The 12,681-nt window shown below is 38.7% G+C and overlaps 1 protein-coding gene across 1 annotated transcript in view; it reads left to right on the top strand.

The window, feature by feature from the left end:
- The window catches only part of LOC5577938, a 474,522-nt gene that overhangs the window by 83,056 nt on the left and 378,785 nt on the right, over positions 1-12,681 (top strand). Inside the window, exon 2 of the mRNA XM_021857707.1 lies at positions 6,036-6,065. Coding sequence (XP_021713399.1) covers positions 6,036-6,065 — 30 coding nt within the window. The remainder of the gene's footprint in view (positions 1-6,035; positions 6,066-12,681) is intronic.

Below are 12,681 nucleotides of genomic sequence, written 5' to 3' on the forward strand. Positions count from 1 at the left end.
ACAATAATCTCTACATAGGATCCTCCAAAAAATGTTTAAAGAATATTTTAGGAATCCTTTCAGAGAATCCTGCAATTTACTTCCTCAATGAAAACTTACAGGGATTTGAAATTTTTTCTGGAAAAATTTCCCTGGAAAAATACAGGCTTTCAAATTCGAGATAATTTCTGGAGGAAACTGAAGGGTGGATTCGTTCATGTAATTTCTAGTGGAATTCCTATAGATGGCAAGTATGCTTGGAAGAAATCCTTGGAGGAGTTCCTGGATAAATCCATGCGACATTTTGGCAAGAATCTATATAAAGTATTTACTGGGAGCGCCCTTGGAGGAGTCTCTTGAAGCATTTCAGGAGGAATCTCTAAATAAAGAGATCTCTGCAGTAATCCCTGAAAGATTCATTGGATAAATCTCAGGTGGAATTCCAGCAAAAAAAAAATTAACTGGAGGAACAATTGGAAGTATTCCTATAGGAATTCCATAGGTACCTTCTTGTGAAAGAGGAACCCCTGTAGAATCCCTGGAGGAACTTCTGGCAGAATTTCTGGACGTATTACTGAAGGTACCCCAGAGCCCTATTGGAACCAATCTAAGAAAGGTGGTAGCGGTATAAATATTATCCTGAAAAAATAATAAGAAGAGACTATTAAACACACAACGACTGAAACTACTGAAGCATGGGAAATTTCAAGTAACCTGCCAGATTTCGTTTTTAATTATCAGATAATTATTGGTAGAATCTAGGAGAAAGTTTCTGAACGGGGACGATTCAAATATGACGTCCATCGTTTTTCGGGATTTCCAGTTTTTATTTTTATAAAAAAAAAATTTAGTCAACCTATCATAATTTACCAAACATAACCAGGAAAGGGACCTTCCTTAGTCGAGTGTTACGTCCGCGGCTACAAAGCAAAGCCGTGCTGAAGGTGTCTGGGTTCAATTCCCGATCGGTCCATGATCTTTTTGTAATGGAAATTTTCCTGACTTCCCTGGGCATAAAGTCTCATCGTACCTGCCACACGAAGTATGAATGCGAAAATGGCAACTTTGGCAATGAAAGCTCTCAGTTAATAACTTTTAAAAATATTCATTGAAATTTAATTCAAGAAAAGTCTCTAGAGATTTCTTTGCGAATTCCTCTGAATTTTCATTTATTTCATAATTATGATTTTTTTCAGGTACTGTTTTAGGAATCCTGCAGATGCTCATCCAATTTTGCATTGTTCAGTAATTCTCCCAAAATATAACTAATGATTCCTGCAGGGAATTTTCCGAGAACTCTTTTAGATCTTTCATAACATTTCTACAGAAATTTATTGTACAACGTTGTATAGCAAGAAATTTCTAAAAAAATCTCCAGGATTTTCTTCAGGAAGAGCGTTGGCAATACGTCCAAGGATTATTCCAGGTTTTTTTTTGCAGAAAAATATAGACAGAGAACCAAAACATCTACAGTAATTCTTCCAGAAATTTGTCCAAGGATACTTTAGGCATTTTCTTCAGGGATTTCTACAAAGATAAATCTAAATATATCTCCAATGACTTCTTCGGCAATTTATCCAGGCAATGCTTCCGAGATTTTTCCAGCAGTTTCTTCAGGAATTTCTCCAGAGATTACTCCAGAAAACCCTTTTTATGGTTCCTCCAGAAGTTGTTTCATGGATTTTTTCTTTCTAGAATTTCTCCAGAGATTTTCCCGGGTATTCCTCCAAAAACTCCGGCAAGAATTTCTTCAAGGATTTTTTCCAGAGATTTAACCATATACAATCAATTTCCACTAGGGATTCGTTTATAAAATATATTTCTTAATATTTTTGCTATAGGTTCTAGGAAGATTTCCATAAAAATCCAAGAAGAGTTTGCGAGATAATCCAAGAGAAAGTCCCAGGGAAAATTTCTGGATGAATCACATAGCGTTCAGAGAGATAACTATAATACTTTCAGAAGGACTTTCGAAAGAAAACACTTTCCGAGAGATTTTTTGGAAGAAATTGCAAGAGGAATTCCGGAAGTATTTCCAGAATAATCCAAAAAGAATTTTTAGACTGAACTGCTCGAAATTGGTTTATGAATGAGCAACAGATGGATTTTCTGATCAATTTCAGAAGGATTTCGTATAAAGGATTCCATGAGCAAGAATTTTAAAGAGATTTTTAAGGTAGTTCCAGAGAAATTTACGGAAGAATTTATTAGGGATTCCAGGAAGAATTTTCCGAAAAATCCCAAAAAAAATTTAGAATCCTAAAGTGATTCAATATATAATCTTATCCCAGATTAAATGAAAGAAGAAAAAAAAATCATTAAGGTGATTATAAAACGAAGCCAAACCTTAAATTTTCAAGAGCACAATACTTGAGAACCAAACAGCGCTCCGCGTTGAAAATCTATCCCATTGGTCACCACCAGCAAGCAAGCAATTTGATTGATTTTCAACGCCAACTGTTGTCAGATTCTCTCGTCTTGTGCACTTGAAAATTCAAAGTTTGGCTTCGTTTTATAATCACCTTAATACATAAACTTTAGTTATTTGGTGACTATTTTTTTTTCTTAGTGTTATTTTTCCGTGTATGCGCTTGAGAAATGCAATAACCGCGCTACATTCGATGAATTCTATGCAACAAAAAATGTCGGCAAAATCCTTAGTTTCTTAGCAGCCCGTACTAAAACTATTAGTTTGTAAGGATCAGCTTTAGCTGCAAATTTAGATTTATTTAAGACAGAGGTTCCCAAACTATTTAAGATCGTGGCGCCCTAAGCAATTTTCTGGAAATGTGCGGCGCACCAGTATAAAAACGCTGGAGGTGAAAAACTTTATTTTTTTTTTCAGTTTTGTATTTTTTTAGGGGAAGGTTCAATTTCGTTCTTATTAGTAAGATTTCTTTAAACTTTGCGACCATTTAAACCGAATGCTAGTTTTTCGGTGGGATTTAAGCACATGGTTTTTATAAGAACAGCAATCCCATATCTTGAAGCTAAAATGAGAATGAAAAAATATGTCTCTTATTAGGTCAACTGTGTAGATCTTTTTTTTATCTTTTTTCTATCTTTAAAGCCTTGAAATCATAAATTAATTCCTTGTATAACTTCGAGTAACATTGGGGAATGTAGCCTTCCGGTTAAAAATAGGATAATTGCGAAAAACAATATTTGTTAATAAGCGATTATTTCACTGCAAAATATAATTAGCAATAATAATTTATTAATGGTCAGATTTAATCAACATATTTTTCTGTGAGAGAATTTTTGTTTTTGAAAGAATGAACGTTTAGAATGTTTTGCAATCATATGCAAAAAGGCTGAAAACGGGATTGATTAAATTCAAGAAATTCAATTTTAAATATTCAAAAGTCAAAGAAAAACTGGGTGTAGTGTATTAATTAAAATGATAGTAATATAAGGGTCTTTGATATGGCAAAACTACTTTTATCTTAAAATCTTGTTAAATTTAAAAAAAAATAGAAAACTGCGATGCACACTTTGCATAGCCAGAAAAGAACTTTTAATATTTTCCAAGAAATTAATGATTGAATAACAGTTATTGAGTGTTGCCATGAAAGAGAATGCTTCGAAATTTTAGGTAAAGATATTTGACCATAAGGTATTTTATTACGAATAAATGACAATCAGTGATCTTTTGAACGTTTACCTAAACCAAGATTTCATTTTCAAGTTTGTTAGGAATCAATTCGTGGCGCACCTGGAGAAATTCTACGGCGCACCAGGGCGCCACGGCGCACAATTTGGGAAGTACTGATTTAAGGTATTTCATTAGTTAGGATAACAAATTTAGACTTACAATTTTTCAGTTTTCTCCTTATTTTTTCTTTTAGTTTAAGTGGGTTTTCAGTTGGAAATTGACTCTGTTGTATCTAAGTTTAGGAAACCAATTAGGATTCAATTTAATTAACTACTAATACAGTACTGGCCCGATTTTGTCAGCCCCAGATTTTGTCAGACTTTATTTTTAAATTTGTCAAAAAATTGTTATCGTCATGTTTTACCACGTTTTCATTAAAATTGATGATAATGTTTGATGTCATGCACGCATGCGGGTAGCCAGAGGGTTCAATGGCAATGCCTTTTATTATGTTTTAAAAAATCGATATTACCAATATAAGGGAGGGGGAGCCCCTGATAAAAAAACTGGCTAGGCCCATGTCCATCGCCCTCTTAAAAGTCCATGTAACCATGAAACACGTCAAAATTTTAATCGAGGGGCTGACAAAATCGGGTCCTTACTGTAATATTTTACTCAATTTAGGTTTTGCAAGTTTCATTTCACAAATGTTACTGTTTTTTACCTTTTTAACAACCTAATAAATTCAATAAAGTTCCAATAGCTACTTCCTTTTGTTATTCAATTTCTATTGCTTTTGCTTCGTCACCTCTTATTCTTCATCGTGACATTTCTCCTGTCACACCTACCTACTGGCGCAACAAAACACCCTATGTAAACCACTTTTGGTAGCCGGCCGAGGGTTACTCGTCGTTACAAATTGCTTAAAATTGAATGGTCTACAAAAAAGAAAGTTAGTTAAGGTACCCCGGGGCAAGTGAGAATCTGGGGTAAGTGGGACGTTTCGTCATAGCTCACTTAGGAAAAGTTTTTCATGGGGGTATTCTTCTAGAAAGTTGAAGATACAATGACAAGGAATGTATTAAGTACAAAACATATTGTTATTTTCAGGCTTCCGAATTCTCACTCACTCTCACGATAATGGATTTATCCCTCACAGCAATTTTCAGGGATTAACTGCCTTGCGATTTTATCCGTCCACAAAACAAAGCGAAAATAGATAATTGCACATTTCCGCAGCTGTGAGAAGTTTGTTTTCTCTTTCTCCGATCCATGGAGAATTTTTCCTTTATCCATCGCCACGAGCAGCAGTTGCTTTCATGCACCAAATTAATCACTCCTTTCGTCAAGTTGGTGTGGTAGCATGGTTAGCGTGCACGCATCGCGGTTGTTTTTAGCAATGTTCTAGGTTCGAATCCCGTCGCCGGCACTAGTTTTTGTTTATCCACATAGTGATAATTCTCGGGAGCAGTTGGTGAGCGAAAATATGATGGAGTGAAAAATTAATTATCCCCGGAGTGGAGTGATTTTCGGTTATCCACCATCGTAGCTCCAGGGAAAATTAGTGTGAGCGATAAAAGATGTTCACGTGAGGAAGCGAAAAAAGCATTCTCCTTATGTGCGAAAAATCGTAGATTTCGCATCATTGATACGAAAATTCAGAACCCTGGTTATTTTTATTACCATGGGTATCAACATTAGTAACCAAATGCTACGAGGCGCGATCAGAGTAAAAATTCTACGTCATTTATGGATGTTCCCTAAAATGGAAGCAAGTGATAAATTGTTAGACATTTCGGCCAACAGTTCATTAAAGAAGTACCAAGCAATCACTGACTATGTCAGTCTCACATTTCATATAACTCTTAGAAATCAGTTGGTTTTGACACAATTTGAATCTTTAATCACCTAAACTAGTTGTACATCACCTTCATCGCAGTCGAAGACAGCTGACAATCAATGGTAATTAATGATAGCAACTTATAAATTAGTCGTTGAGGCCCAAAATCAACATTCCCACAACGAATCCATTATCCTGAGAGTGGAAAAATTACAATCTCGACAACAAACTTCGGAAGCGTATTTTTAGCAACGGCATTGCCCTCCTCTCGCTGATCGGATTAGAAGGAATTTGACGGGGATGGCACGATTTGCCAACGTCGCACAGTTTTATTTCAAAATGGAATGACGCGACGACAACGAATTTGGATTTCGTCGAACCGAAATCGTGGCTGGGGCTGTCAACGACGACGAGGGGATCTCGACGAAAGTGGCTTATGGGAGATTTTCGGCCGTCGCAGCTTACGTCTTGATTCAATTCGGAAATAGAATGATTAATTGGCATAACTTTACACTTGGGGCTTTAAGTATTGTGTCGAGCATTGGTTTTCAGGGGTCTTTTATTTTGCGTAAGGACAAGGAAAGGTACTAATACACTATTTTTCCTTTTCTCTTATTTCAGGCACATGTAAAGGATGCAGCTGCAAATTCAGTAAGTATGACAGTTAATCAATTATAATAATTATCGTTAGCTAACCCAAGTAACATTTTTAGAGTTGCTTGAACCTTTTTATTTTTAATGAGAGTCTTTTGACTGTCAAAAAATTAGATCTGTACAAGTTTCATTCAGTACCTTCTTCTTCCTCTTCTTGGCATTACATCCTAACTGACAGAGCCTGCTTCTCAGCTTAGTGTCCAATGAGCACTTCCACGGTTATTAACTGAGAGCTAACTTTGCAGAAGTTGCCATTTTTTCATTCGTATATCGTGTGGCAAGTACGATGATACTCTATGCCCAGGGAAGTTAAGGAAACTTCCATTACGGAAAGATCCTGGACCGATCGGGAATCGAACCCAAACACCATGGTCAACATGGCTTTGTAGCCACGGACTCTTACCAGTCGGCTAACGAAGGACCCTTAGATCAATTGATGGATTATTTATAAGATAATAAGACAGTAATTAGTATTGCCCTGTGAAGGTAGATTTAAAAGTTAATACTCTTGAAACATTCTGGGAAAAACTATGTTTTTTTGCTTCTGTGCAAACGTCTGCCAATTCAGTAACACAATTCGATAATGCTCCAACAATCTCCCATTCGAAGCACTTAAAATGGAAATCGTCTACGCCCGTTTGGCTTACATATTTCCATTTCCGTTCAGTCGAGCTCACATTCCATTCCGATCCGACCAGCCAGCCTACCATCAAGAGCGAATATGAATACCCCGAAGTGTGGACGAGCGTTTCCTGCTTGACTTGATTCGGTGGAGCTGGGTTGGAATCGAGTCAAGCAACGCTATTACGAATTTATACGCGTGTAATCTCCGCCCTCCGCCCTGCTGACGTGTACGCTTGATGGGTGGGAAAAACTTTCTGCAGAACCAGATCGCTTTTCGTGGGTGACACAAATCTCTGTGTACAAAAGAGGGCGGGTTGGGCCCAACAAGGTGCCAACAGTGACGCCAGGGATTCGCACTCACATACACAGTGGTGGAGCTGGGATTTTTTCTGAAAGGAGGAGAAGGTTTCAAATGGGGTGCCTTGTTTGTCAAGAAATTCCTTTGATATTTTCTCAAGGCCGTCTTTAACTCAAAAAAATCCACACTTTTATATTTATCGAAATAATCGTCTGAATTAAGCATGTGGTAAGGTTACTATCATCATTCATAGGCGTATAAAACATCAACTTTTTTCGTCATTTTAAACCAACGTTTTTGAAACTTTTAGTATTACTGTTGAAACATAGCTTTGAAAATATACTTTCATAGATGCCTATTTGCCTTTTCAATGCTCTGGCCAGCAAATTTATTTGCTTCAAACTGACTTGCGAAAATTACTCGCAAAAAGTCGAAACTTTTTGTCATTGATGACTTTAATGCCAAACATCGGTCATGAAATAATTCTCAAAGTAATTCCAACGCAGAATTTTATTCGATGAGTGCTCTTCACGATATTTCTCAATTCATTACCCTGATAGCCCTGCCTGTTTTCCTCTTCTAGAAACCCATCTACGATTGATTTCGTTTTAACCGACTCTAGTCATCTTTGTAGCCAGCTAATTACTCATACTGATTTTGATTCTGATCATGTTCCTGTTACATTTCAAATATCCCATGAAGTGATTCTCAATCCTATCAGCTTCCAATTATTTTTGAGCCGAACGGAAAACATATGAAGCATATATCGGTAGTAATCTTGATTTTAACATTTCTTTACAAACAATAGCTGAAGCCAGCATTGCGATTCCAAAATGTGAAGTAAAATTTGAATCCGTGATTAAAGACGATGATCTTAAACTATTGATCCGTCTTAAAAACATGCGGAGAAGGCAATTTCAACGCACTCGCGATCCTGCTAGGAAAATTATATGGCAGGACTTGCAGAAAGAAATCAAGAAATGTTTTGCTCAATTAAGAAACAAAAATTTTGAATATAAAATTTCTCAATTGGACCCTGGTTCTAAGCCCTTTTGGAAATTATCTAAAATTTTGAACAAGCCTCAGAAGCCAATACCGGCATTGAAAGAAGAAAACAAATTATTACTAACTAATTGCAAAAAAGCTCAAAAACTTGCTATGCAGTTTGAAAGCGCGCACAATTTTAATTACAAGTTTCTTCTCAGCTCTCGACGAGAACGGCTGTATTTTATATCCAGCTGTGGTTCAGTACAGAAGTGCATACTAGGAGCGTGTGATTCATGGGATCTCATTTTTCGTGCTATCTTCCTTCCACCTTCGTTTTTCGGTTCGCAGATAAGTATCCTTTAGATTGTGTTCCGTACGGAACAAGCCGTAAAAGAGTAAGACTGAAATCATCCACACCGTTTCCAATTCGTCGCAAAACACACGCCACTCGTGGCACTCACCTGAGTGCAGCCCCCAATACGATCCACGCTGCCGACGCCTCTGTGGTCGAGAGTTCCCACAGTGAGCGAATGAGTTCCAAGTACACCGTGAGTGACCGAGTGAGTTCAACCATCAGTTAGTACCAGCCGTCATTGAGATCGAGAATGTTCCGCGCGCATATGGAACACGCAAACAAGCGAACCTTCTAGAAGCAAATCTTCTGGAACACTAATGCGCTGGTATAAATACGCAACGCCTTCGACTTCGACCTGGAAGTCAGTCATGTTTTAACCGCCGCGAATAATACATCAAAGTGAAGTGTTCCAAAAGTGATTCAAGTGAAAATTAAAGTAGTGAACAGTGTAGTGTAAATAGTAGTGAGAATAAAGTAGTGACTAGTAGAATCAGTGGTGTTGTTCCTTTCATCCCGAAATATCCAGTCCACCCGACCCGACCAGAGTTGGCCACGGGTTAACGCGCCAACAGATTGATTATTCTATTTTGAGTGACTACAACAACTGCAGAAACAGAAAGGGTTTTCCGTTTGACGCTCTGGAAGCTAAGCTTCCATAATGAGCCATGGACCAAGATAGCGATCACTGCGAGAAGCCTCCAACTAAGATCAAGCCTCCTGATCCGGATGTTCAGCATGTTCAGCCGATTTTGCAATCACAGATTCCTCCTACTGACTCTTCTCTGTCCGTACCGCCATTGTTCGCTCACGCTGCTCCTCTTGTACATCCTACGTCTACGCCTCCATCTTCCAGTCACGTTGCTCCACCGTCATCATGGTCGCCATCACTCCAGCCTACCTCAACACCAAAGCCCCCGCAATCGAAACGGCATAATGTTACCCATAGTCTTCCAAGGGTCCGTACGAAGTGTTCGTTCGTTAGAAAGATAAGCCAGTCAAAATACTGCTTGTATCGACCGAAGTTCATAAACACTTTCGGTCTGTCAAGGAAGCCAAACAGATCGGGTTCACTAAGGTTCGCCTCATCTTTTCCGATCGGCTAGAAGCCAATAATGTTGTTTACAACGAGTTTCTCAGCAGACTCTATAGAGTTTACATCCCTAGTGAGAAAGCTGAAATCGATGGCGTAATCAATCAAGCCGAGATGGACTTGAACTACCTAACTAATGAAGGTCATGGAAAGTGCAAGGACCCACGTGTGCCACATGTATCGATTCTTGAATGTCAACAACTAGCCGAAGCGCGGGTTGAAGACAATGTGAAAACCTATTCTTCCAGTAATGAAATTCGAGTCCCATTCGAAGGTACCATTCTGCCAGATTATGTGGAGATTGATAAAGCTCTCATTCGTGTTCGCGTCTACACCCCGAAGGTCATGCTTTGTGCCAAATGTAAATGATTGGGTCATACCAAAATCTATTGTTCGAATCAAACTTGTTGTGGTAGCTGTGGTAAGCCCCATGTTGAGGGTGAATGTACAATACAGCAACCAGCTTGCTTGTATTGCACGTTGTTGTATACATGTACGTCTGTTGGTTGTTCAAGTTGAAGCTCGGATCTAAAAAGCATGTTTTGATAGTGATTTCCGCTGTAATTATTCGTGTGTTGTCATTCAGCCGTGATTATCGCATAATTTACTTCTGTGGATAATGTGATTTGAGAAATAAGCACCGAAGAAACCAGTTAAATGCCAAAATACTTTACGATTGGATTCAATCTGCACTAGTCATTGCCCGAGTAATTGTTTCGTGTTTGTTAGTGTTCGAGCCTTCCACATACCTACCTATAAACATCTTCTGGGAACGTGTGATATCTGTATAAGAGTTGGCAGTTAGTTTCCGAAACAAGGGAATACAAAACAACAATATGAACGCATCGATCTGCCATGAATGCAACTATAATATCACCTGCAAAGATCCAGTCGTCACCTGTAGTGCATTTTGCGATGAAGCCATCCGTTATCATGCTGTTTGCGTTGGACTTTCTGTACAAGAAGGACTTGCTTGCATGAACAAGAATATATTCTGGGTTAGCAACAGATGCCGCAGCGAACTCGAATCTAGACGTTCGTGCATACATATTAAAGACTACGAAGAACCAGCAGGAAAGGATATTGGATTCAAGAAGCTGCAATGAAAGCTCAAACTAAGCTAATACCGAAATACCCACGTAAATCTAAAACTCCTACAATATGGTGGGATAAGGAATGTACTGAAATGATTAATCAAAGATCAGAAGCTAATAAAATGTTCAGAAGATCTGGTGCAACAGAACATTTTCTGTATTATAAAAAAGTTGAAGCGAAAACTAAACGCCTTCTTAAACAGAAGAAACGAAGTTTTTGGAGAACATATGTAGAATCGCTTGATAGTCAAACTGCTCTCAGTTCTCTATGGAGTACAGCACACAAAATGCGTAATTATGTCCTTCCACCGTGTAATCTTGAGAAATTTGATTCTGAATGAATTCAAGATTTCGCACAAATCATATGTCCTGCTTTTGCCGTCGTAAAGAGACCAAATTTTCTGAATGAAAGTTCCGATAATGATAACTTAGATCTAATTCATGATTACAGTTTATCTGAACTGGAACATGCATTAACAGCTTGTAACAACTCGTCACCTGGATTAGACAATGTTAAATTTCCTCTGATTCAAAAATTGCTTGAAAAAGCTAAACTCCTTCTATTAAAATCATTCAATTGGATTGCTCAAAACAATGCTATTCCAGATGTATGGTCGATAGTGAAAATAGTTGCAATTGAAAAACCTGGAAGAAATCCAGGCAATGCGGATTCATATCGTCCCATTACTGGGTTATTATCATGTTACAGAAAAACATTAGAAAAAAATATTCGTTTTCGATTAGAAAGCTGGGCAGAAAATAATAATATTCTTTCCCCATCTCAATACGGATTTAGACCAAATAGAAGTACACGTTATTGCCAAATATTACTAGCAACCGACATACAATTGGCTTATACCTCCAAAGATGAACTGGCGGCTATATTTTTAGACATAAAAGGTGCTTATGATTCAGTTTTAATTGACATACTTTGTAAAAAACTAACCGATCTCAGGATTCCAGGTCCACTAGCAAGTTTTTTGTACTCTTTGCTTTCGTATAAAGAAATGCACTTCGAACAGAATAATAAAATAACGCTTACACGTTCTAGTTTTGCAGGACTCACACAAGGTTCTGTATTAAGCTCTCTACTGTTTAATATGTATGTAAGTTATATTGATAGATGTATTCACAAAAGCTGCTATTTAATTCAATACGCTGATGACAGTTGTTTTTGGACGATTGTTGAAAACATACAGTTGGCGAAAGAGTATTTGCAAACTACATTGAATAACCTCATAAAATGGGCCAATGACATCGGATTTAGGGTAAATGTTCCCATAGTTGTGGATGTTCCTATAGTTGCGGTAGTGCCGTTTTCACTGATTTTATTACATTAGCCACCGAACCGACACTGCTAATCGACGTATTGGCTTGTTGATACACGGAATAGTTGAAAAGAGCGTTCAAATTTCTTTAAAACTGATGATCTATCATCAAAATTGCTAAAACTTGTCTTGCTTGTACCAATAGTTGCGGCAAAGTGTTCCTATAGTGGCAAAAGTTGGACTGGTGGTGAATGCGGCCAAGACAAAGTACATGCTAGCTGGTGGGGCCGAGCGCGACAGGGCTCGCCTAGGTAGCAGTGTTACGATAGACGGGGATACGTTCGAGGTGGTCGACGAGTTCGTCTACCTTGGATCCTTGCTGACGGCTGACAATAACGTTAGCCGTGAAATACGGAGGCGCATCATCAGTGGAAGTCGGGCCTACTATGGCCTCCAGAAGAAACTGCGGTCAAAAAAGATTCACCCCCGCACCAAATGTACCATGTACAAAACGCTCATAAGGCCGGTAGTCCTCTACGGGCATGAAACGTGGACGATGCTCGAGGAGGACCTGCAAGCACTTTTAGTCTTAGAACGTCGGGTGCTTAGGACGATCTTCGGCGGTGTGCAGGAGAACGGTGTGTGGCGGCGAAGGATGAACCACGAGCTCGCCCAACTCTACGGCGAACCCAGTGTCCAGAAGGTCGCCAAAGCTGGAAGGATACGATGGGCAGGGCATGTTGCAAGAATGCCGGACAGCAACCCTGCAAAGATGGTATTCGCTTCGGATCCGGTTGGTACAAGAAGGCGTGGAGCGCAGCGAGCTAGGTGGGCGGATCAAGTGCGAATCGATTTGGCGAGCGTGGGGCAGAACCGAGGATGGAGAGATGCGGCCAC

The sequence above is a fragment of the Aedes aegypti genome, chromosome 1, assembly GCF_002204515.2.
Source record: "Aedes aegypti strain LVP_AGWG chromosome 1, AaegL5.0 Primary Assembly, whole genome shotgun sequence".
NCBI lineage: Eukaryota > Metazoa > Arthropoda > Insecta > Diptera > Culicidae > Aedes > Aedes aegypti.